The 27,131-nt window shown below is 40.9% G+C and overlaps 1 protein-coding gene across 1 annotated transcript; it reads left to right on the top strand.

The window, feature by feature from the left end:
• On the top strand, positions 1–27,046 carry LOC136442636 (ADAMTS-like protein 2). Its single transcript, XM_066439581.1, has 20 exons — positions 1–366; positions 11,998–12,135; positions 13,878–14,020; positions 15,703–15,784; positions 16,292–16,401; positions 16,806–16,986; positions 17,357–17,480; positions 17,702–17,782; positions 18,311–18,483; positions 18,781–19,009; positions 19,493–19,616; positions 20,003–20,109; positions 20,507–20,633; positions 21,078–21,285; positions 21,639–21,872; positions 22,380–22,535; positions 23,393–23,566; positions 24,192–24,371; positions 25,006–25,153; positions 25,650–27,046. Exons 2-20 carry the CDS (start codon positions 12,016–12,018, stop codon positions 25,883–25,885), a joined length of 2,937 nt encoding a protein of 978 aa, XP_066295678.1. The 5' UTR covers positions 1–366; positions 11,998–12,015; the 3' UTR covers positions 25,886–27,046.
• Positions 27,047–27,131: the final 85 nt, after the last annotated feature.

Below are 27,131 nucleotides of genomic sequence, written 5' to 3'. Positions count from 1 at the left end.
AAGGCGCTAATGGCGTCAGAGGGAGCCATTCGGTCCGGGCGAACTCAGATCCATCACAGCCAAATGTGCCGGCGCGGCGCGGGTAGGTGCGAGGTGTCTGTAGCGTACCTGTCCTGAATGTCCGATGACTACCGCGTCCGTTAGAGAAGACCTGAAGCGTCGCGTGTCTTCCTACCACGCCTACCGCCGTCGGGTATAAAACGCGCTGTACCTAACCACACAGGTATAGTTAGCACACCTGCACAGCCAGCCTTACTACCGGAAACTCGCGTGCGTACGTACTAGTGATCCAACGTTTCCTTATCAACTCACCTACTACTGTACAGCTCTACGGTCGTACCCTTCAGGGTCTGGCTTCAAATAAGAGTGAGTACATTTGAGTTGTATTTTCTAAGGTTGTGGTTTTGTCTGGAGTGTTTGTGTTCCATATTTGGGTGTAGACAGTATGTACATTCCAGCAGCCGAGCCACTGGAAGATTAGATCAAAATATTTACCCGGGCCTGTTCGTACACACCTACTACAAGTCAACTGTCTGGAAAAACGTCTACAGTCTCTATGAGTTGATGATCGTATATTTGAACAATCGCTACTGTTTTTCGTTTTTTTTTGGGGCAAAGTCTTATAATTATATCTCAGTGGTGAACTGTTTTGCTTATTTATTTTTATGAGATTCCAATTTTCCATATCCTTTTTTAAGACTGATTTTGATAGAGCGCTTTTACACACTATTTTCAGCAAAACTATCTTGCTCACGTGACAAAAAAAATTAGACAATTTATAACAATAACATCGATACAAAATTGTCAGATATATGTAGTGCAACTTATTTATTGTGTCAAAGTGGATTTAATACAACGCCCAACATGTTTTCGCGGGAAGTATTTAATGTCTTCCTGTACCTATTGTTTTCTAAAGATAAAACAGGAAAACATTTAGTTCATGTCCACGACTTTGGCTCTGTTTACAATGGAAGACAACGACTTATGTTTACATACAACCATGGCGTGGCGGTCTCACACAAAGGCATACACTCACGCCTTTAAAATTCAGCGGGGAATGCCTTTGACGCCCCCTCTCTCTACGTCACAGCAGTCCCTGTCATATGACAACAATTAAGGGCATTAGACCACATTAACTCTCTCCAGTCGTTTCCGATTGGCATTAAGAACCGGCCCGAAAGGTTACCGTCGCGTGCGGCCTCAGGAGGTGCCGGTGGGGCGTGTGAATTGCACCGGTATTTTTGGTATGCGGTTTAAGCATAGTGTGAATGAGAATGTATACAACGTAGTATTCGCCAAATAAAGGAAGTAGGGATATGTGACGTTGGTTACCAAAACGTGGGAAAGCATGTCATTCAGTGAGGCTTTAAAAACAGCGGGCCCGAAATAGCTTTACCTCCACGTGGTTACACACAAACAAAACGTACACAAGTTTCTGTGAAGTCGTGGGAATCGCCCAGTGCACAATGCGAAAATTGAGCGGAACATTTTAAACACAATAATTTGACATCTGGTTCGAAGTTGAGAACGCCTTAAGCTGGTTTCTCAATATGTAGTTTTAGCCTCTTATCTTACTCAACGTATGATAAGTTCCCAGCATATCGGTCCACAAAAGTTTTTGAGACAGGGTCTTCGGTGTCACAAATATGACTTTACTCCACAACAATTGTAATTGTACAAGGTGCAATCTATTAGTACATAACTACAGTTCCATAAGGCTAATCTACCTAATACAAGAATGTGTAGTGTGGGATCTTAAGCTTTTACAATAATAGGAAGAATTTCTAACGTCTTTGATATATACTGTATTCCTATGTATACAATGCAGGGGTTGTTACATGTCAATATGTACCTAAATTTACTATTCACATTTGCCGCACGACTAGACTAAGGCAGAAAATCTAGGGTATGCTTGCGACATTCGTGAACGTATTATGCAAAGATTCAGTCTTCCTTTGCTGCTAAATCTTGCCGTAGTTCCTTGTCGACAGTTAGTTCTGCCCTAGCCTTGGCTCTGTACAAGGTCGTGGCTGTCATAGCGCATAGTTTAATTCTTTTTGAGCAATTGTAACTTCCTTATCTTTTACTTCAATGGCGCCATGTTTTCCAATGTTCGTTTAACTCTGTAGTGCTGATTAGTGCTTTGCAGACAATTCTAACTTCTTCTTTTTTTACATTGAATTGAATGACGCCATGTTTTCCAGTGTTCTTTAAACCCCGTAGCGTTGATTAATGACTACAGGTCACCGACAACAGCGGACATTTCTTTCGCGCTACCTGATAACAAAGCAGCGTGCATGTCTCCTCTGTCGATTGCCCCCGAGCCGACTGGCGAGCTATTCCAAGTATGTTCATAAGCCGTCACTCTCACAGACAAGGCGACAACCCGTACATTAACCTGCCTTTGAACACCTGTTGGACTGTTTTGACGGAAGGGTGTTGCCACACCACCACAGTCGGACATTTTGTGTACATCAATTATCTACACAATAACAAACCCTCGCGTGGAGGGGCATCAAAGCGGCGCCGTGTATTGTCGCACGGACAGACCTTGAGTTTAGCACAATACAAGGACGCTGAATGAACTTTCCAGGTGTTTCCGGCAGAGTAGAGAAGCACTTTTAAAGATCTTGGACCTCGGCCAGCTTGGGACGCAGCCAAAGTCATCCTAACACCTTAAGTAGTGACAGCTTAGGTATGATTAAGGGGTTTAAGACACTGAAGATGACAACCCTTAAGCAGATGGGTACGTGGAGTCGCCCTTGTAGAATGTTCACGCGTTCCGCACTTTCAAAACCTGCGCACAAACAGCCTTCAAAGGGACTTAAATTAAATTACAGCGTGTTTTTGTCATATTACAGCATGTTGTGTAAACATGCGTGCTGAGGTCTGGAGGTGAAGGACCATAGACAGACGGAAAACAACAGATTCTAGTTTTGGAAGGAAGTGAACTTACAAAAATTTAACCTCGCTCTTAAAACTTTTATCACAACAATTGTGTAGCAGGGAACTGCCTTTGGGTGTTCGAGGGAATGGATTTCTTTCTTCTCTATCTTTCTCTTTCTCGATATGTCGAGAGAGAGAGAGAGAGAGAGAGAGAGAGAGAAAGAGAGAGAGAGAGGGGGGAGAGAGAGAGAGAGAGAGAGAGAGAGAGAGAGAGAGAGAGAGAGAGAGAGAGAGAGAGAGAGAGAGAGAGAGAGAGAGAGAGAAAGAGAGAGAGAGAGAGAGAGAGAGAGAGGGAGAGGGAGAGGGAGAGAGAGAAAAAGAGAGAGAGAAAAAAGAGAGAGAGAGAGAGAGAGAGAGAGGGAGGGAGAGAGAGAAAAAGAGAGAGAAAGAGAGAGAGAGAGAGAGGGAGAGAGAGAGAGAGAGAGAGAGAGAGAGAGAGAGAGAGAGAGAGAGAGAGAGAAAGCGAGAGCGCTTTTTAATTATTACCATTTCTTCTTTTTGTCCATAATGTATGATCCTTTCTTTTCTTTAATGCGGGGCTTTTGGGAGTTAACTGGTGGAATAATGAGAGTAGACTTTATGTTACTAGGTAGTGTCATGTCTTTTTTTCCTTTTCTATTGAAAATACTTTCGTCGTCAACTGTTTTAAGGCTTTCTACTTCCTTTTAGAACGGAGGGCAAGGAACCATCAATTTGCCTAGTGGTGAAGCAAACTTTTGCGAAGAAATTGATAGATAAAAATGATCTTAAGATATCCAACCTTCCAACCTGGTATGAAAAGATCATAAATCGCATGATAGATAATTTTGAAATATACCCCCCCTACGATGCTGTTAATGGTGCCGCCCGCGGAGTTCGCAGACGATAATATTGGCGCACGGGCTCCGGTGACACCGGGCGGAATTAATGTCCGATGTACGTGTTCACTGAACAGCAGTCATGAAACGAACTAGTTTTTTGTCAAACCAAACCTTTAGATAGAAGTTAGATTACATAATAGATAATTCCTACGAATGCATCCCCTCAGGGTAGTGAGCATGGCACAGCCTGGACGGATCTAAGGCGATACTGTAAATGCAGAAATGTTCGCGGGGATTGGTTTTGTGGTAGGGAGAAAACGGAGTGTTCGCGGTGGTTTTGAGTTCGCTTGTAAAATAATAGTAGCGTTCCAGTCACACAATAGAACGGCTTTTCGTGGGGTCTTAAGCTCGCGGTAAAGAGTTCATCGCTATAACCGCGAACACTGAAAAGTTTATAACCACCGTGAACTTTTCGGACTACGGCTAAAATTAAAGACCGATGTCCGCACGTGAGGACAGAAAAGCAGTGATCAAACAAGCTAAGTTTTTGATTCCCAAAACCTGTAAAATTTTGATACTCAAAACCTGTAAATAGAATGTAGATGGGTTAATAAAGCATTCCTACCGATAGATACCCTCACGTACGCCAGTGAGAATGGTACAGCCCGGACGGTTCTCAGACGATAATTTGAGCGCGGATTCGGGGTGAAATTAACGACCGACGTCCGCACGTGAGGACAGAAAAGCTGTGGTTCAACAGTTTTTGATTCCCAAAACCTGTAAAAATCTAATACTTAAAACTTGTAAATAGAATGTAGATGGGATAATGAATAATCATTCCTACCAATAGCCCCCCTTAGGCGAGCGAGTTTGGTATAGCCCGGAGGGTTCTCAGACGATAATTTGCGCGCGGATTCCGGGTGAAATTAACGACCGATGTCCGCACGTGCTGACAGAGACGCTGTGATATCTAAACACGCTGTGTTTGTTCTACACGTGATAGATGAGTCGCAGTCCTCCGTACTATACACAGACTACCCCACGAACCGCAGTAACTGTGGGAAGCGCCGGGCCCTCAGGTCACAGGCACGGCGAATGAAAATCTTTAGACTGCGTCAGTCTGTGTAATTATAATATATATCAAATACCAGGGCTCACTCTGCTCTGAAGGTTAAGTCTTTAAGAGCTTTTCCGTTCGCAACGACCAAATATGCCAACTATTCCTGTCAATTCAGGGCATGAATAAAAACTTTGTGACATTTTATCAGATCGCCCCCTGTACCACCAAACGGTTTTAAGATTTAAAAGATCAAGCCGCTTAAAAGTTGCCCATTGAAGTGCGAAAATGTTTTAACGAAATGTTGATCGTTCATTCATGTTTAAAACGGATTCAATAGTACATACAGTATTCACGTGTACAGGAACGTTATATGTACACATCGTCATAATGGTAGAGAAGTACTTTTAAAAGTTGAAAACAATACATTCTAAGAACAACAGCTATTCTCTTTTTGTTCACGTGTTGTTCAAGTGAGAATAGTATTGGGCTTTACATTGACGAATGCTTAGAGTTTTAACAAATTTATTGAGCGTCTAGTACATTCCTCAAAATGAATTACATTACAATGCGAAAAATGTTAGGATAATTCACGAAAGTCCAATTATTAGAATATCATATTTTTTTACTGGTTTATTTGTACATATCAAATATCTTTGAAAGAAGCCGTGAAAGATACCATTGGCATATTCAACGTAATCAGTATTGAATTGCATACCGTTGGAAAGTCCGATAAAAGTTTATCAAAGCTGATATTCGAAATTGCCTTAACGAATGTGCCCTCAACGAATCTGCGTTTTGCATTTTCTTCCGAGTCGACACCTAGCGTTTCGCACAAATTACTGCATTCGATGACCGCAGTTGAACTCCTGCAAAACCGACCCGAGCCAAAAGCCATTGACAAATTTTGACAGCTCGCTCCTTTCTTTCATTTGGTTTGGTTCCAACACAGGTGGAACCTACACTGTGCGAAAAGGGTCGATTTCCGGACGTTTCAATGATAGGATATTTCCGACAATATTACGTTTCCGACGATATTCAGACGTTTCTTGATCTCGATATCCTAAGTTTACGGATTAATATCTGGAGCCGGAAACGGGAACACATTTAATCGCAATATATCCGGATCCGAATATGTTAAAGTTTTGTTTCCGGATACCAGCCGAATATTCCGACTTTCCAGTAACGTATACGGATTTTTTTTTCAACGGAGAGACCGCGAATACGGATGAATATCTAAAGCCGGAAACGGGAACACATTTAATCGCAACATATCCGGATCCGAAAATGTTAAAGTTTTGTTTCCGGATATTAGCCGAATATTCCGACTTTCCAATAACGTATGCGGATTTTTTTTATCAACGGAGAGACCGCGAATACGGATAAATATCTAAAGCCGGAAACGGGAACACATTTAATCGCAACATATCCGGATCCGAATATGTTAAAGTTTTGTTTCCGGATATCAGCCGAATATTCCGACTTTCTAGTAACGTATGCGGATTTTTCTTACAACGGAGAGACCGCGAATACGGATATATATCTAAAGCCGGAAACGGGAACACATTTAATCGCAACATATCCGGATCCGAATATGTTAAAGTTTTGTTTCCGGATATCAGCCGAATATTCCGACTTTCCAATAACGTATGCGGATTTTTTTATCAACGGAGAGACCGCGAATACGGATTAGTATCTGGAGCCGGAAACGGGAACATGTTTCATTGGTGCATATCCGGATCCGGATATGTTACCGTTTTGTTTCCGGATATCACCCGAATATTTTTACTTTCCGGAAACGTATGCGGGTTTTTTTCAACGGAGAGACCACGAATACGGATTAATATCTGGAGCCTGAAACGGGAACATGTTTCATCGTCGCATACCCGGATCCGGATATGCTGCAGTTTTGTTTCCGGATATCAACCGGATACGGGATAGTCCAACTTTTTGGTAGCGTATTTGGAGTCTTTCTGCAACGGACATCCAGCAACTTACCGATGAATATCTATAGTCGGAAACGCATATCCGTAACACTGAGTCCGCAATGTATACGGTGTGTTTTTGCTCCTGAAATTATATATCTGAGATTAAACATACTAGCTAGATACATGGCAAAGAAAATACGAAAAGCAAGAATATTTTAAATCACTCTGTAATTGTTTAAGTCCTATATCTGAACAGTTTCATGGTAACGCTTACTGATGATTCAGATTCAAGTTAGGCATATATATAGATTTGGTTATCGGTAGATGTTCTACAACAGCGGAAATACAAATGTAGGTATATAACTTACTACACAGTGAACAATCTTGAACAGTCTTAATTGTGGTAATATATGTACAAAAACATTGCTGTTATAAGTCCTGGAAATCAAGGTATAAGTAATTAAAAGTAAAAATAAGATCAATAGAGACTATACGTGATATAATGTCAATATTCTGAATGAGGGTAATTAAAAACCAATGATACAAATCTCTTACTCGGTAAATCATGGAATATAGAATGTATGCAGAAGTTATATCATAACATTTAGAGCTTCTTCTGTAACCTCTATAAATACATCAGAGTATGAATCATACAAATTTTGCTTAGGGATATTCACGTTGTAGTTTACTTATGAACATTTACAATGTGTTTTCACATGATGCTACTCATTCTGGGCGTTTGACGGCACACCCGCAACGGCAATTACGGTACGGATTAATTAACTTTGTTAGGCACCAGGTCTAACATGTTATCCGTGTCACATAAAGGAATGTTCTGATACAAACATGCTTCTTAAACGTATAGGTGTTAACAGACATATCATTATTCCAAGATAGGCGTGCGGAAGTCACACAGGTTGGTTTGCTGCAAAGATGTTGCTGCACTGGAACTGTCTTTATAACCCCCCGATATACTCAGCGGAAGATGCTGAAAAATAAACGTGGCTAGAATAAATCAAATGTGGAGACGAGTCGAGACCTACTACATCAAATGCGCACCCTCCCTCTCCAATGATATGACACAGCGAAATAAACAACGATCGAATCAAAAACAAGATGGTCTACAACACTAAAGACAGCAGAGACCGGATACCTGTTTACTTAAAGTTTAGCCTTGTCTGATTCCAGTCGGATCATGCATATGGTCAAATAACGATAGCAAAAGGTAAAGTGAACAAAGTCGGCTCAATAAAGAAATGTAAATTATGTTTCCAACAACATTGAAATACTGCTCAACTGAAACTTTATCTTTGTAGACTTCACGTGACAAACCCAAACCAAGTCAATGAACTTTGCGATCAGTTGAGTAATAAAAACACTTAAACATATGGATGAAACACAAATTAGGAAAACGGAAAGGCATCGGACTTATTGGCAGACAGTACAGGTACTATACGCATTGCTGGAGAGACTTTGTACATAGAAACACGTGTCGGAAATAGGAACGCAGATTCCGGAATACCATGAGGAAATATGTAACATATACGGACAACAGATATTCTAAGATATTAACCGGACACGCAAATGAACAATTCCTGTGTCGAAATATTTCCGAAAATGCTGTGTGGAAATTCTTGTTTGGAAATGTCCAGATATACGCGACATGTGTAACCTTCAGATTTGCCTAGAAATCTACCCTTCTCGTATAGGGAAGGAAATATGTTACATACACTGTATACGGAAAACTGGTATTCCCGGATATAAGGGCAAATAGAGAAAAACACATATCTGAACCACTTAAACGCACGTGGCACGTATACGGAAGAATCAGGAGTACTGCTTTTTCCTGGGCATAGGGTAGCAACAGTTTCTTAGTCAATATATTTAGCATATCTATGTATAGTCAGAATACTGAAACATGGGTTGTTGTAATATATCAACAACGCGTATTCGGTCTTACGAAACGCCCCTGTACAGTATCCAAAACAAAAACAAAACAATATCACGAAATAAAGACTGTTTTCTTTCGGATCGCATATGCATAAAAATAATTTCTAAATTATTTCAAGGTACTGTCAAAGATAATGTCAACAGACTGAACAGATTATAATACCATTCCTGTATGATATGTTAAAGTTAAAACAGATCCTAAGGTCGAACTGAAAATCTAAAAAGAATTGAAAAAGAATTGAAAAATAAAAACCCCTATCAAATGATGTGGCTAGAAACACAACATTCCTTTTGTTACTAAACTCGACAGGACAGCAGCAAAATAATGTTTATTATCCTCACATTGCCAGGTAACAGTCCTCAATATGATGAGTATCAGGTCACCAAACACGTAGCATTTACTGAGAACTGATATTTCACGATACGACACAACTAAGGATTGTTGTTTTTGCTTGGACTTGATATATTCGGCATAGGTATATTCAGAAAATTTCTAATATTTGTCAGGTATATTGACTCTTCTCTGTAGTCATGATACAGCATGGATTTCTGTAGTATTCCAACCCCTGATATCTCCGTACACAGAGGGAAACACGTATTCGGAGTAAAGAAATGACCATTAACAGTATCCGGGAAAATGTTGATTACTGATATTCCGTATACACACATGTTTTCTATTATGATACATGTGGGTGGCCTGTTGTGCTTCACGGAAGAGCTGCTTGAAAACAATTTCTGTGAAACTCTCCTAGCTGCAAATTGACACACTAGAGTAAGAAATGACTAATTTCTGATGTAGGTATTAGTTTAACCCGTCTCCAATTGTAGATATTGGAAGTTCAGTTACCGTGTTCTCGGCTTGTCCATGCTCCGCTGAGGTCACTGCACCCCGTTGTCCTCGTACCATCCACTTCGGTCCCGAGTACTGATGATACAGGTTATTCCTCGTCTTTGCAAGTTGGTTCAGAAAAGACGAATCTCGCGGTGTATTCCGTCAGATCGTATTGGGAATAGGATGTTAAGAGACTCGGGCTCCGGCAGATACCTCCGGCACACGCTGAAACAGCTCACCCCGGCTCTTTCTCCAACTCTGCCGGAACCGTTAAGTTTGGCGCTAACATTCCAGGAATGCGTCATAGATGAACGGACCAATCAGAAATCAGGCATATTTTCCAAACCATCTGGTGGCCAGATCTTATCGTAATTGTGTACATACCAATGTCCCAACTGAGAAGACAGACGAGCCAGTACGGTTTTGGAAGGGTGCCCATATATATATATATATATATGAATACATTTCCATGGCAGGCCACACGCTTGTCTTCATATTATGCTTTAGCAATAGATTGATGTAGGTATTTCAATTTTGCACATGCATGTATAAATCGGTTATGGAAATCTAACTTAAGTTGCTTTGATTGGCACAAGATCACAAAGTGTGTCACTGTTTGGCTTAATGCACTTGTGCAATTCTTTTTTAGATTTCAAGAACTACCAGAAACACGAAGTTGTGTATTTGCTGATCGATTTGATAGTTTCAAGCACGGAGACAAAAAGCTCCCCCTAGAGGCAACATATATTATTGTACCGACCGTATCTTGGTCATGATACGCGCAAATACGTCCGGAAATCTAAGTGTCCCACAATGCCCTTCTGCTATGGATTGACATTTTCGGACTTATTTCCGGACAACTGTTTTGATGCTGGTCATTTTCGGAGTCCGGAACGCCTTCAGAAAACATGCTTCGTATACGGACAAAAGATAAACCAAGATATTTCCTGGACACAAAAATGAACAATTCCGGAATCGGAATATTTCCAGATATGCTGTGTCGAAATTCCTGTTTGGAAACTGTCCGAATACGCGGCACGTTCAACATTCAGATTTGCCTGGAACCTTTTTTTTATTTTATCACAGAGAACGATATATATTGCGTAAACGGAACATCATCATCATCATAGTCGCCGCGTTCATCGGTTGACGATGCGGGCCATCATATGTGGGATATGTGGGAAAATACAGTAAAACGCATACTTTAACCTGGACTACAGAAACTAAAATGGCACATAATCGGTAGTACTTGCTTTGCATTAATAAAGATAGCAATTGTTTTGGATTCGAAATATTATCGGATATGTGTCATGACAAAGTCAACAGATATCTTCGTGTATGTAAAGAAACACGCATTTGGAGTAATGAAACTCCCATGTACGGTATCCGCAAATATCCTAAGTCATATTTTGCTTGATCTGCAACGAAACAATTCCTGATTCAATATATTTCCGTAAATGTTGTGTATTGACAAAATGTCCGAAAACGTTCAGAATACTTGGCATGTCCAGTTATGTGTCAAAGTTTGGATTTTGTCCAGAAATAGACCGCTTTCGCGCTTGACAACAGATTTCTCTGTATACATAACGAAATACGTATCCGGAGTTATGATACGAACTTGTAAAGAGTCCGGTAAATAAATAAAAAACTGTATTTATCCGGATTTGCTTGGAATAATTTCTTGAATCACAATATTTCCGGATATTTCAGGTGTCAATATAAGTACTTGAAAATAGTCCGTATATTTGACATGCCCAGTGATGTGTCAAACTTTGGATTTGTCCGGAAATGAATAGCAACATTTTCGGAGTCAATAAATTCCCGGATATCTTACCAGTCACGGCAAAGTCAGAATACAACATGGATTGCCGAAGTATCTTAACAACAGATATCTCCGTATACATAAAGAAACACGTATCCGGAATTACGATACGACCCTGAACTGTATCCGGAAAAATAAAAAGTTGTATTTATCCGAATTTGCTAGGAAATATTTCTTGAATCTAAATATTTCCGAATATGTTAGGTATCGATTTGAGTACTTGGAAACGGTCCGAATATGTAACATGCCCAGTGATGTGTCAATATCGGATTTGTCCGGAAATGGACCCCTTTCGCGCAGTGCTATTGGCTTCAAATGAAAACTAATAACAAACCTGGTATGTAATCTAGATTTAACGTTCTGTCTAGCACTTTACTTTTAATCTTACAGTGCCCTTGTAAAACTGTAATAAATACAAACGTGATAAATTCAGGTATATAAAAAAAGATTGACGTGCTGAAAGAAGAGTCCATGTAAAAAAGAAGAGTCCATGTAAAAAAGGGGGTAGGGGGCACACCGTCTACGACATTTGCGGAGGTGTGACCTAGACTACAGAATCCCCATATCAAGTGTTCTTGCTGTAAACAGGCTGGCAATGATGACAACGCGTCCCCTCCCTCCTGCCAGACGTGGTTTAACGTGCTTTATTTCTCCCCTGCCAGGGTCTATTGTTAAATAACATGCGGCTCCCGCCATTCGCTGCACCCGACTCGTCCTGGCTAGTCATCGTCGTTCTCAGCTTCCTGGTCCAGGCGCGACTGAGGGTTCGGGGACAGGAGGCCGCGTCCCCCGCACGGGAGGTGAGTAGGGAGGGGGGAGAACTTTCACATCAGACGATATTTTGCCACATCTTTGCTAGACGCCCAAAATTTGTACCACTGACGAAAACCACGTGCGCCCGTCAGACTGTATTTGTGTTAACCTACTTGTGGCGACGCTCCAGGCTTAGGTACTTGTCTAGGTATGTCTTTATCCTCTCGTATTTAACGTATCTAAAAGCTTTATCATAACTAACAACACGTGGCATTACTTCACTATCCGAATGCACCCCCACGCTTTTGTAAGTAGTCATTGTAGCGTATGTTGGTTTAAACCTTGGCCCGCTTACTTCACTTCATTCCCAAGTTGCACAGTATTTGATACTTTTTACTCTTTGCTTGAAATATGTTTCCTAAAATAGCGAAAGATTCGAATCCTTTGGCTATGAATGTTTGAGACAAGTCATGATTTTTGTTTAACAAATTAAAAGAAAGAAAATCGGTGTGTGCGTGACAGACTGTGGCACGAGGGTACACAAGGGAGACCATATCGTTGAACGCTGCCAATGTATATAACGGCAGGGTCTAACAGGTGATTCCAACATGTCTACAGTCCTACTAATGCACCTCTTGGGCTATCTTTTAACACGTGTCCAAATCATTACTTGAGAAAACCCATGTCTCATCGCCTCTTCCAGCACCATGTGCTTGCAAGATGGTGTGACACAATTCTCAACGACTAGAGGTAAATTCCAATGTGCCGCTATATGCAACATCGTAGCACAGGTGTGTCGTGTGCCCCCCTCCCCACCATCAATGCACACGTGTGTCTATTTCCATAACTGTCTAAAATTAGCTGTCTATAGTGGCCTTTGGGTGAACCAAAAACGATTCAAAGTAAGTAAGCCATTTCCGTGACGGACCTCAACATTCAATTATGTTTAGAGCACGAAGAAAAATCCACGACAACTTCAAGTTGGCAAACCCGCATACAGATCCTCCATCAAATATCGACAGCATTTTGAACAATCTTTGAAATTGAGAGGATTATGTTTTAAGTTTTTTTATCAATACGTATCAGATTGAGTTCGTTTCAGGTTATTGACGGCATCATCACTAGCAATAGGGAAAAGGTTGTTTGAACTGCAGTACTATCTTCTGAAGCAATTGTCTATACATAGTGCAGACCACAAATAAAGACAGAACCGGAGCAGTGAAAAGTGCATTAAATCCATGGAACCGACATAGACCGGTAGGAACGTTAATGAACTTGTAGTACTGTTTGTGACAAACCATAAGATTTACCACGAACTTGATTAGCTTTACCCTTTGATGTGTGAAGATGGTCTCACATGCACTTGACCCTGAGTTCCGTCTCCCTTCTGAAGTGGGTTTTTATGTCGTCGACAATTTAGGTTCAAAGCGGGCGGTGGGTTTGATCATCTGCGGTGCGAATGGTTGAACCCTCTCTGTCCTAACGCTGCAAATGTATACAACACATTCCGCGTGGGGAAAGTAGTTATAGTTAAACCACTTGATACTAGTGCAGTAGTCAATGTAAACCCACAGGGTAAGTTGGAGGATAAACCACAAGTTGAAACAAGAGGCCCCGTATTTTATTTTTTTCACATTCCTTGTCAAAATATGGCACATTTTTATATTCAAAGTATTTCTTTTTAAATTCACTCCTTTTGCAATACGGTGGTCTAAGCCGGGTATTTTGCGGAATAATACGAGATGGCGTTATCTTAGATACAAAGTTTTTGGGTATTTTTTTCCACCAGGAGGAAACAACAGACTACACTTCTGCTCAGGAACTAAAAGTGGTGGAAGACCATATCTACAGTGAGTGGAGTATTTGGACGGCCTGTTCCAGAACTTGTGGGACGGGCGTGTCCTTCCAGCAAAGAAAATGTCTCACGGTCAAGTAAGTACGAGGCCATTCATTCATCTGTCCATTCCTTCATCAGTTCATTCCTTCCTTCATAACGTCATTCCTTCATTAATTCCTTCCTTCTTCCCTCCCTTCCTCCATTCATTCATTCACTTTTAAACAATCTTTTAAAACTTTTAAATCTACAAGTTTGTAAGCGTTACACTTAACGTTTATAATCTTACAACGTAGTTTTTCCAACGTGTCACTTCTAAGCCATTCACACTGACCCGCTGTCTCTCAAAGAACGCCACGTAGTTTGTTATAAGTCACGTAACTCACCTTTCATACATGTGGTTAGAATAATTCCACGTTCGTGTTATATTCAATATTTCGATGTCCTTACATGCAGAATTAGTACACAGCCTATGAACTACAGTCGTTCTCGTCCTTAAGCGGCAAAACAAATTGATTTACCCAGCAGAGGCTTTTTTTGAAATCGTGCAGGAAACTGAGGAAATGCTTGGAATAGTCGTGAATTTGTTGTGCCTATAATGCTTAGCTGTTTTGTTACTATTACCGTTGCCGGTGGTTCATTTTGTCACAGGCTGCTGCGGAAAACCAAAATCGTAAGACGACCTACACCAAATGTGACCTCGCCGTTAGAGGCACGTGCTATCCGAAGAATTCAGACGCGTCCTTCGGTTGCTACAAGGTGGCCATACCACTATTATCTTTCGCTCGTCCTTCTAGAAACTGAACGAAGCCACCACTAATGAGTACCCCCCTCCCCACCTAGCTAGTTGACTGGTCATGGTCAGCAGACAAGGCCTGCGCCAAAAATAACAAACCATCGTCGGGCCGTCATCGATCAATTTCAAGTTGAAACGCCTGTATTAACCCGGACATGTGCTAAAATGGTGCAGATCATTTTCAGCTAAAATAAATCATCCTAGCTTGCAATAGTTCTTGCAAGAACGTTGTAATCGTGCACAATACGATTTCTATAAACTTCTTAAAAGTGGTTTGAACCCTAAATGAAACTACGTGTGTAAAGGAATTGGAGAAAGCTACGTTATCATTCAAGTGATGTATGATCATGTATATATAAATCCCCCTTCCCTTTCTAAATCATCTTACAAGTCACGTTCCATACATGTGGTTAGAATGATTCCACGGGCTTGTTATACTTCATATTTCGATGTCCGCACATGCAGAAATAATACACAACATATGAACTACAGTCGCCTTCTAACCTTAAACAGATGTAACTTTTAATTCGCTTTTTGATATGAGACAAGTGATTTTGCATCTGCCTCGCTGATTGGTTAAGCCTGGTTCAGCCCTATAAAGTTGCGTTTTCACACATCTTCGCACTTTTTTCACACACTTTTTTCTTCCCATTTTTCGCTGTAAAGAAGTCACGACACCTCGAATGTGCTCTTCCACAATATATCACTGCTGTACTGCAGTTTCAACCGCGAACTTAAAACACCGCGAAAACCTCACTTTACCCCGCTACGGCGAAATGAAGTCCCCGCGAGAGTAAAGGACTTTACAGCATCATAGAAATACTAATTACGTAACTTAAATTACATATGGAGATTACAGCTTTCGTGGTTTAACTTCCTGATGCAACCATTCAACATGGCGAACAACGCTTACGTTAGGTTCACGTGAGTGCAAACACTCTTCTATCTGTAATATGGTTGACACAGTTTTTATCGGTCCAACAGACGACTGATACCAGTAGACGAGGAACACGTCAGCAGCGTGTGCTACGGAGGGAGAAGACGGTACAGAACGTGCAATCGACAGGTCAGTCATTCTTGAAAAAAAAGAGATGTATGTCTTCTTAACAATCTGCCAGTGACACTTATGATATGGTCCTTTTCAAGCTTATCATTCATGAATCCTTTCTATATTAGACACCAGCCTTCTGTGCTTTTGCTTTAGTCACTTCATGGAAGTTTAGCTGTATTTGTGTTGCATTGAAATTGTACTTTTGAAATGAAAATAACGTCTTAGGCACATGGGTTTGCGGTCCGGAAGTAATAATTGTGTTTCATAGGTTACATTGATACCGCATTAATACCACATGATTGCCATGGCTCGGCCATGGGGAAGAATTTATTCTCTCCCTTTACAAAAAAGGCCACTAAGGATACAAGTGTCTTATTCTTTCGTTAGTTTAAGTACTGTTTTGCGTTGCAAAATCCCTGTAGATTGTGTTGCACCCTTGGTTCATGGGTGCCACCATGTTGATTTGTGACGTCAAGGGACCGTCTTAGAGTCATCAGCTGACTCGTCTCGTTTATATCTCAGTCATGTCCGATAGAGAGTCGGGACTTCCGGTTACTACAGTGCGCGGCGAACAAGGGCAGCACAAGTCAAGACTGGACACCGGTCTACATGCCCAAACCTAACAGAGGTACGTGTTGACACACATACGTTAGTAAGTCTACGATGGGAAAGGCTATGCCGATATGCCTACTGCGTCTAAAACCACGACCTAAAAACCTCAAAAGCTACTTCGATGAAGATCTTGTCGACTCGAAGAATTTCTTGGGAAAAGCTATGCATTACTTCATACAAGAAAGCCAAAGGTCTTTAATAACTTTAAGAAACTATAGATGGCACAGGCACAATGACAATATAAAAAAAAGCAGATAAAGAAAACTGCAGACAAAAAATTAAAATCGTATAGAAATCTAAAGCTAATAAAAATATCAATCATAGTTCTTCGACCTTACCCCAAACCTTTGTCATTCAAATACGTCCACAGACAGCACCTTTATGCTAAAGGTTCTAACAACATCATAAATAAGGGTGCCTAAAGTTCCTCCTGTATTTTAGGCCACATGAGACGAAGCAGAGGATGGGGCCGCACCTCGTCGGTTAGCCCCTGCGAACTGAGGTGTAAAACCCCGGATAACCAGGTTCAGGACTTCGGACATATTCAAGACGGCACCCCATGTTACAAAGACTCCACTGATATCTGTATAGCAGGGCGATGTCAGGTATGTTACGCCACTTTTTTTTGTTGTTCTACATCATATTTATATGTGCCATACGTCAAGGACATCGCATCTTAGCGCTGTCAAGTAGATTAATTCAAGCATATTTAAGGAAATCTTGTCTGTCTGTAAATAGGTCAATACATTAAAAATGCTCTCTCTCTCTCTCTCTCTCTCTCTCTCTCTAGCTAATAAAAGTGATATTCGAATGGAATACTTTCTTTGTTTTTAAATATATTTTACATATACATATATTGTAGTTTCATACCACTGATGTGGGCCACTCTGGCAAAATAAACTTCGGCATAAAAGAGAAGAGACTTGATTTTCATGATATTCGGGATGTTCAAATGAGAACTTTGCAATGCTGTAGCCTATAGGATGCGACGGAGTTCTCTACTCAAGAAAGGCGTTTGATCGTTGTGGCGTTTGTGACGGAGAGAGCAACACGTGTGAGGTCATCAGGGGCACATTCCAAGAAACCATTTCCGCTTCCGGTAAATGAAAACTATGTTCTCTCATTTTCTTACTGTTTCATGTGATATGCTTACATGTTTCTTTGCCTTAGATAAAACATTTATACTACAGAGCGACGATAAAAGTAAAATTAAAATGGAAGAATTTATGTTTCTTCACTTAATGGAATATTATACATGTGCTTGAATTTTTCGGGTGTGTGCATTCTTCTCTTTGATTTTTTCTTCTTTTTGTACCTCAGGTTACACGTCCATTGCCCAGCTTCCCGTAGGCTCACGAAAAATCAACATTATTCACCAGCGGACCAACGCAACATATCTCGGTGAGAAACTATTTCCTATAAAAACATTTTATTAGCAAATTTTAAGCCATACCATCGTAACACATACTAGGCTACAGAATGAATATCATACTTACGAAAGGCAAGTCAATGTTTGGCTGAAACCTAGTGTATAAATTGTAGCTTTTGAAAACGATATGTGGCTGACACTAAACATTATCAACTAGTAACGAGTAATTTATAACGACTGGCCTTAAGGCTAATTGCGTATTTGCATATGTGATGAATTGAATGACCTGGAACACAAATTCAAACTCTGATGTTTAATCAAGAACCTCCTTGGTTTTACCAACCAAAGTGGCGGCATATATTTGCACCAGAATCACGTAACTGCTAAAACCCTGCAAGCAAGCTAGTGACAAGATCCGGTACTAGTTGACATCTTTAAATACGATTTCTTTGTTGCTGATTTGAAGACCCCATAGTTGCTAAAACCCTACAAGATCCCCTAGTAGTTGATAGTTTTAGATACGATTTCTTTATTGCTTATTTGAAGACCCCATACTTAAGCCCTCAGGAATGGCAGTGACGAGTACTACTTGAACGGTGACTTCGTCATACACCCCAGCCCAAACACACTCATGGTAGCGGGGACGGAGGTGCACTACACACGACAGGAGGGAGAGGGCGCTGTTGAAACTATCACTTCCGATGGACCAACCACAGAAGCCCTTCACGTGTTGGTAAGGTTCTGATGTGACCGTTTTGGTGGTTATCGTCAGTTTAATATTGTAACAACAGAAAAACGCACGCACGCACACACACACACACACACACACACACACACACACACACACACAGACGCACACACACACAACTCAAGAAACTGTCTTAACTCTTATTTCAACGAATACTTGACATTTGGTAAATGTTTCAAAACTGAAATAAGATGCGACCACGCCTCTAGACAATGAAATACCAACATTACATAAATTTGTCTACAAATGTACACCCAAAAAACGATTCTTCTCTTTCTGAAGCTGCTCAGCGCTACCCCGAACGTGTCGTCTGTGACAAGTTTCGAATACACCATCCCGAAGAAACCCGTCTTGAGACAAATCACGGTACTGCGACCATCTGAAGAAGTTCGTCCGCCAGTCAGAGTACTTTCCGAAGAGGAAGAATTCCTTGGAGGCCCCTCTAGGGGGTTTCCGATATACTACAAACCACGGTCCGGAACAGCGACACCTAGGCGTGTCATACAAAGAGGTATTGGGCGATTTTACGTTTTGTAGTCTAGCATTTTCTATTTGCACCATATGTATTAGCGATTCGTTGCGGTAGACAGACAAGGACATACTGTAAAAACAATACCAGTGCGTTCATTACGCGACCTGGAATCTGCAAACAATGTAGTTGTAGAATCCACACAAAAAAATGTTCGAAGTGTCAAACGTTTATACTTGTTCAGGATACCGCTATGCTATGCCCGACTTCAACAGACGTGTCCTATTCACCAACATTTTATACGTTTTTCGACAGCACCCACACGTAACAAGAACTAGAAACAAATGTTGTGTTTCCGGTTACTAGTACTTGATCGACCTTAGTGAAAACCTGAAGACACTGACCGTACCTGGCGTCCGTCGTAGCATTATTGACAACAATATCAACTTTCCCATTACGCTAAGGAAAACAGGAATACCCAATAGCTATCATAAGGATGCAGCAACTGTTTTTGTTCCAATTTAGCCAGAGCCTCTGCTGAAGAGGTGGAGGATGACCGGGCATCTGAAGACTCCCGTCCGGCGGTACCGGCTACAGTCTCCGCTCCTTTGACCAGACAGCCGGCACCCACGGGCAGCAGGCAGGCGAGGTGATTGGAACTGCCTTTTTTTTATTAAATGACATTCGCATAATTAAATGTCGAATGTTGAAATAATCTAACGTTTGAAATGATTGGCCGTGCCTTTTCATCTATAATTGATTTTGAATTCTTGTGAATTATTAGAGACGAATACACTTTGATGCTATACAGATTAAACTAACACTATCTTGTGTGTTTTTTTTTTAATTTGACATAATATGAGTTACAACTTACTGTGGTCCGTTGTCTCAAAAGATAATCAAATAGGTTTCAGAAAAACGTGACGGTTTAAAAAAACAATGCTTTGGAATCAGTTAATGGTATTAGTAAGCTAATTACTGTATGCTCCATTGATAGTATCAATTCGGTATGGCATGCTTTCCTTTGTCCTATAGCACTTCAATCCCACGACAAAGCATCACAACTCCGGATCCCAAAAAGTACCGGTGGAAACTGAACGGAAAAGTCACGCCTTGCAGCACAACGTGCACACCCGAAAGAGGTAATCTCCGCAATATTTAGGGGCAATCATGTTTGCTTTTTGCTTTTTTCTTCTTTTGGAAACTATTGTTTTATTGCGTAATGTTTAGGAAAGAATCATCAATTTGACACATTTCATAACAATGAAGTTAAATTTCTACTCCCAATGCCAATTGGCTGATTTAACCAGAGAACTGACTTTCAACGTCGTTATAACCTTTTTGTTCGCATTTCAGTTCCTTTAAAGACAAAACAAATTGCAAACAAAAAAAAGATTCAGGTTTGTATTGATGTAATATCTGTCACATACAATTCAAATTCAAAACTTGTTGCAATGCTTTCGCCAAATAGGTCTATTATTAAACCTCCTTGTTTCAGCAAAAACTTTGCCTGCATTTTATTTTAATGTTTATTACCAGGTGTGGTGACGAGGTTTGCCATCTGTGTGGATAACGACATGCGGGAGGTTCCGGAGGGGTACTGCGATGCCCGGATGAAACCGACGCCTTCCTTTGACTTCTGCGTAGGAAAACCGTGCAAAGCCAGGTAAATTACCAACGCGTTTGTGTTCCAGAAACCCGGTCTTCTGTCTCACCGACATAGTCGCATCTTTCTGGATTACACACGCCCAAGCTTACCAGCAGAAGGCTTACAAAATTTAATATATACATTGAATCAAGTGCTTTCATTGGACAAAGTCAGTGTTCACTGAATTGGATTAGTTTGTGAGGGGAATCAAGAAAGCCATCTACACACCAACCATCACTCAACAGAATACAGTGGCCAGTGTAAACCAATTGCTGACGTCTCGTATTCCTAAGGGTGATCGGTTGTCTGAATGCTGATAAATACTGCAGTAGGATATTGAAGTTTTCAACTTTTCAAACATTATGTTTTGGAGTCTCAACTCTGCATTATGATAGCTACAAACAGAGGTGAACGTCCGGGTTATATATCATGCTAAATGTATGGTATTTTTCACTATCCTAGATGGATCACCAGTGACTGGAGTGACTGTACGAAGACCTGTGGGAGCGGGACGCAGAAGCGGACCGTCCGGTGCTGGAAGGTGATCTCCCGCGGGCTGGACACGACAGTTTACGATGAGCTGTGCAACAGCACCGCCAAACCGCCAACAACCAGGGAGTGTCACTCTGAACCCTGTCCGCCGGCGTGGTGGATCTCTTCTTTCTCGGAGGTCAGTGTACTAGAGCATGTCTGTGGCTTTCAAATAACAGATCTAGATTATGAATATCCTTGTCACTAGTACTAGTTATATTGTGAGCCTGCCTAGGCTTTTTTTCGGTACCGTACTCCCTCGCGACCACAAGGTGCATTCAATGCTCTTCGGGGATTTTGTCGGGATTTTTGATACAGGTGCCAGTGATCATTTAGAAATGTCCGGCTTCAAAGTTGCAAAGATTTCGTCGCAGACATACAAATTTGAAAGCCAAATAGAAAAGATAAGCGGTGCTGTGCAAAGGTGGTGGTGTTTTTTTTTACTTGATGTGAGTCCAACTGAGCTCATTCAAATGATATCAAAACATATAGGACGTAGACTCAGCAGACCAAAACCAGACCAACAGCAACACAACGGAAACGGAACCAGAACCGGGATCTGGGCTAGCCCTAAATCCGGTATCAGAACCCCATCCGGACTATGAACCGGTACCGTTACCGGAACCGGAAACAGAGACGGAGGAGGAAGAACTAGACGTTACTGACCTGGACGCGTGCAGACGCGCCACGTGCGGCTGGCAGTGGGAAATGTCGTCTTGGTCCCCGGTGAGAGCGGAAAACCCGCTGGTGGAGGGTTTATTTATGAACGTTAAACAAAGCTTTCTTCCATGGTGCTGATCTGCCTTCATTTGGCAATATTGCTCCTGGTGTATTCTGATAGTTTCCTGTCCGATATTTGCCTTTCCTCGCTACCCCTAACGCTTTTATCTGTCTACTTTGTACATTACCAGTACTGTGAAATATCAAATCACATCAATGTAATACTTTGATACGTAATATAACAACTCAGCATCACAATTTATACATTTCAGAGAAAGGTTGAATTGTGCTGTATCATAAGCTATTCTTTCCATGGTGTTGCACTACACTGTAGTGCATTGCAATGCAAAGTAGTGAAAACCAGAACGGTTTTAAATCTTTTCCCATCCTATCTCATACCCATACTTTTTTTGTCAACTTCTTGACTAGTAAGGTTGCGCTGAACGTTGCTTGCCACTCATTACAAACTAGACCTCTTTTATTAATAAACGATTTCCTGTTTTGAATTCTTAGTGTTCAGCACAGTGCGGCCCCGGGACGATGACGAGAGAGGCTCGGTGCTACACGGAGACGGACCCGTGCGACCCGATCCGTAAGCCGCTGACTGAGAGGGTGTGCGACAATGGGCCGTGTCTGGAGACCTCCTGGACAGCCCGCTCCTGGGGACAGGTATGGTACAGCACTTTAATTTATACTGTTGCATATGTTATATATACACAGGCTCTGGACAGAAGAGCGTGGAAAGCAGTGAACAGATGGAAGTGGCGATGATGATGATGATGATGATGATGGTGATGATGATGATGATGATGATGGTGATGATGATGATGATGATGATGGTGATGATGGTGATGATGGTGATGATGGTGATGGTGATGATGGCGATGGCGATGGCGATGATGATGATGATGATGATGATGATGATGATGATGATGATGATGATGATGATGATGATGATGATGATGATGATGATGATGATGATGATGATGATGATACTAGCTGTTGCCCGACTAAGGCTTTGGGTGGACATCCGACGGAATAGAGCGTTTTCAGGTGACGTCACAGGGACACCAACATGGCGGCGGTCATAGCTATTTGCATTTCTGACCAGTACATCTGTGAATAGTTTTTGGTGAATGACCGAATAACAAAGTCATTTCTTTTTTGAATTATCGATAACATCCAACGTTTCGATAACCGATTTGTGCTGCATTGTTTTATTCTTGTTGCTTCACAATATCTACAGTAGAATCCGCTTAACTGTACCACCTATTTGTCCGCGGTTTTGGTGCAATTATACGGCTAATTGAAATATAGTTACAATATTTGCAATACCGCATTGTTAGCAGCAACATTCAGTTGCAGTTCAAAGCCACCATTGATCTTAAGAAGATGACAGAGGTTTTAGGTAAGATTTAACATTTGGAGGTAAATCCTAACGTAGACACATATTTGATGGGACGGTATATTCTATACTCTTTAAATGTATAATAGAAATAATTATTGACGTGTTGCTGTGATTTTAGTGCACAGGTAGATGTGGAACTGGCGTCAGCACACGAGAGGTCACGTGTCAGTCACGTGACGGAGAGACACGCGAGGACAGGACCTGCAATGCCACTGCGCGGCCGCTAGATGTCATCAACTGTGGAGACCAACCGCACTGCGGTCCGAGATGGCTGCCACAAGCCTGGCAACCGGTAAGTCTATAATGATCTATATAAAAATTCAAATAAATGCCAAGTATCAATAGCCTGGTATCCAAATCTAAAATCATTCCCAGGTCTCCTCTGTCCCCTCCATTTGCGTAGAGGACAGAAAAGACTCGGGAGCTGTAATAGGTAAGGATACCAGGCTTAGATATCTATATAGATTTCTTGTCCCACGCCCGTAAATTTTGCTTCGAGGGAAAGTGACAATTATATACTAGCAGTAACACACTTCTGAGATTAGATATGAGTTATATTTTGCAAATTTATGTTGCACAGCTTTTGAAGTTTGAAAGAATGGAATTGAAAACATTTAGCACTAATGCCGTAAATGCCAAAAAACATATTGAAGTATCATCGATAAAATTTAGACATCCATGTTATACACACTGCAAAAGAGTTGAAATCAAGAAACTGCATAATTGTTAACTGCCAAACGTTTCAGGTAGCATCCGCGGCCTCTATCTTTCTTCAGCCATATTTTCAAACATATCATCTTGAGGCATCGTAGCAACATATATTAAAAATACCAATGTTGCATTCATCAATCTTTTGAGAAATGTTACCTCAATGTTTATTAAAAAAATTATCTAAACAGTCAAATTTCACATTCCAGTGCTCGACAACGTGCGGAGTGGGGCAGCAGTGGCGGAAGGTTATCTGTGGCGGCGTGATTAACCGTCAGTTCCGGGAGTTCAGCGGGGAGATCTGTAACCTGGACTACAAACCTCCGGAAACACAAGTTTGTAACGACATGGACTGTCCGCCCACATGGTTCGCCTCGCCATGGGGACCGGTAAGATATGTTTCATACAATAAATCATCTCATAGTTCCATCAATACATAGGGCTGTAGATAAAAAGTCATAGGTTAATCCCTCAGAAATGTTTTAAACAAACTTTTACGTGGAAACGTTGAAAAGACGTCTCAACCAAAAAATGTTTATAGACGAGGGAACTTAGACTAGAATGCATCACGACCGCAAATGCGTACTTAGAACTGTGAGGGAGCTTATAGTGTTTGCATGTGACGTCACGGTTGCCATGTTGGTTTGGTTATTCGGGGAGGGTTAGCCCTATAATTGAATGTGAATAGCGGTATTGCACAATGTGTTACAACTATGACGCAACCCACTAGATATGGCTATGTCAGATCTATATGATCCTATATTTTTCTGTCACTGATAATTACATTTAACAAATTCAAATACACTTGGACAATTTTTATGGTACCCTCGAATACACGCAGTTTCCACGATCTACATACACTATGATCAAAATACATTTGATATTACAAAGCATACCTTTTGGACAAATGCTCCTCTCTTTCAATAGCACACATGCACAGTGTATACTGTACAGTGGGTTAATGTTCACCTTTCACCTTTAAGGAATCTGTGCTAAAGTTGCATATTTCTGCACCCCTTCCAGTGCAGCACCACGTGTGGAGCAGGGGTACGGGGACGGGAGGTGGTGTGTTACCATGGCGACCACACGTCCACGTCATGTGACCCCACCACCATGCCTGTCATCAAGATGTCCTGCATGAACACGCACTGTCCCAGAAGGGATGATGAAGGTAATGCAAACAAACGAACAAACGAACAAACGAACAAACGAACAAACAAACAAACGGCATTGCAGCGAAGAAATGACGAGTCCGATATCATTTGCTGACGCATGTTATCAAGTTTATTTTCTGCAACAATAGTTTTACGTTCAATCTTTAATCAAATCTTAGTTTAATTTCAGATCAACAGACTTAAATTGAAATATTTCGGTGATTCTGTAGACTTCTTTAAAGTAATCAACCGATCGAATTACTTTTATCACGTCATCTTAGCGAGTCAATAGAGACACAGTAGTAGGCCAATGGTTTATTCTGATACGTGAACATGTCATTGAATGGTTTTGAAATAAGATTCGTTGTGAATGATTAAGACCCATGCAACTTTCCATTTCCAGTTTATTCTTTCCCAGTTTTAATTATACTACCCTGGATTTATTGCATTGTTTCTGCTCGTCCGTTTCATTGTTCTGTATATACATGTAAGACATGTTTTCTTCTAATACAGTAAACGAAAACTGCACCGACAATTCGGCAGCCAACTGCGAGCTGGTGTTGCGAGTGAACCTGTGCGGACACTGGTACTACAAGCGGGCCTGCTGTCACTCGTGCAGCAGCGTTCCCGCCACAACCGGCCCGCCGGAAACCGTCATGGCCGCCAGCTCATCCAGGACACAGCGGCGGCGGAAAGTACGCGTGCGCAGTAGACTCAGTTTCCATGGCGAGGATTTCAGACGTCCATAGCGAAGCCATGATTCTAGATCTAGCTCACGTGACTATGACGTCATTACTGTCCGCCATTTTGGATGGTTGAACCTGGAAGATTCCCGGTTCATTTGAATTTGCATATGTAATTACGGTCACGTGACATGATAACACATGCAAATATCCAAGTCCTCCAGGTGTATCCAACCAACATATGTATGACAGCTTCTGATGAAATAGCTTTTACACTGTCTGAAAAAAAATCGTATGTTAGATTAGCGAAAAATCTGTATTCAATGAAAAAGAAACATGATTATGATAGAAAGATATCCGCCAAGGGGCAAAACGAGAGGAATCGTCTCCAATACCTTATAAATGATTCAACCACTGTTAGGTATAGGTCCCTTGTTTAATAGCATTCAAAGATTTTCTTTCCATCTCTCTATGAACTACTTGTTACTATGATTGAATTTTATGTTGCAGAAATATGGAAGATTATTGTAAACGTAAAGCTAAATATATAACTTCTCGACTCTATCGAGAAAGAAGATTGCTGACAAATGCTATTTTACCAGCAAATTTGGAATAAAGAACTTATAATCTTAGCCATGCATATGAACTATATATATATGGTTCCGTCAATAATTTGCATATTAACATTTTGTACATGATTTTACTAACAGCAATATGACAAAGTACAACATTTATTTAGGAAAACAACGCCAACTTTTAAAGATATTTTGGAAGAAACTTTACTATGCTTTATTTGTATGTAACAATGCCAACCCTCATAAGATTAAGTTTGTTTTCCCTTTGAACATGTGTATGTACTGATGTTTAGGACTATTCAACAGCGGTAATATACAATGTAGTAGTGATAAATCATAGTTTTGGTTTTAAAGGTTTTTATACATCTATTTATATTGTATTTATTGTGTACAAACGGTGCCCGGCGACGGTGCAAGATAAAAACTGATTTTAAATCTACACTTTAAAGTAAAGTAATAACAGTACGTATGACGTGTTGTGTGTGCATTAATCAATGTCCTTATGGTGCTATTGTATGCTATTGTATGCGCGACGAAATGGTTTCGTATCTATGATATACATTCCACATAACTATACCCATGTAAATATTTCATGTGATATTGTGATGTATTTATGCTTCTGTGAAATTGAGAAATAAATTGTAAAAATTGCCGCCAGTTCTTTAATTTTTTTCCCTCTTTCTTATCCGATACTCCAAACTGCCAATTTGGCAAATGTTGAACTGAAGACCATCAGT

This window comes from Branchiostoma lanceolatum, chromosome 9 (assembly GCF_035083965.1).
Source record: "Branchiostoma lanceolatum isolate klBraLanc5 chromosome 9, klBraLanc5.hap2, whole genome shotgun sequence".
NCBI lineage: Eukaryota > Metazoa > Chordata > Leptocardii > Amphioxiformes > Branchiostomatidae > Branchiostoma > Branchiostoma lanceolatum.
This window is presented reverse-complemented; position numbering and strand designations above follow the sequence as displayed.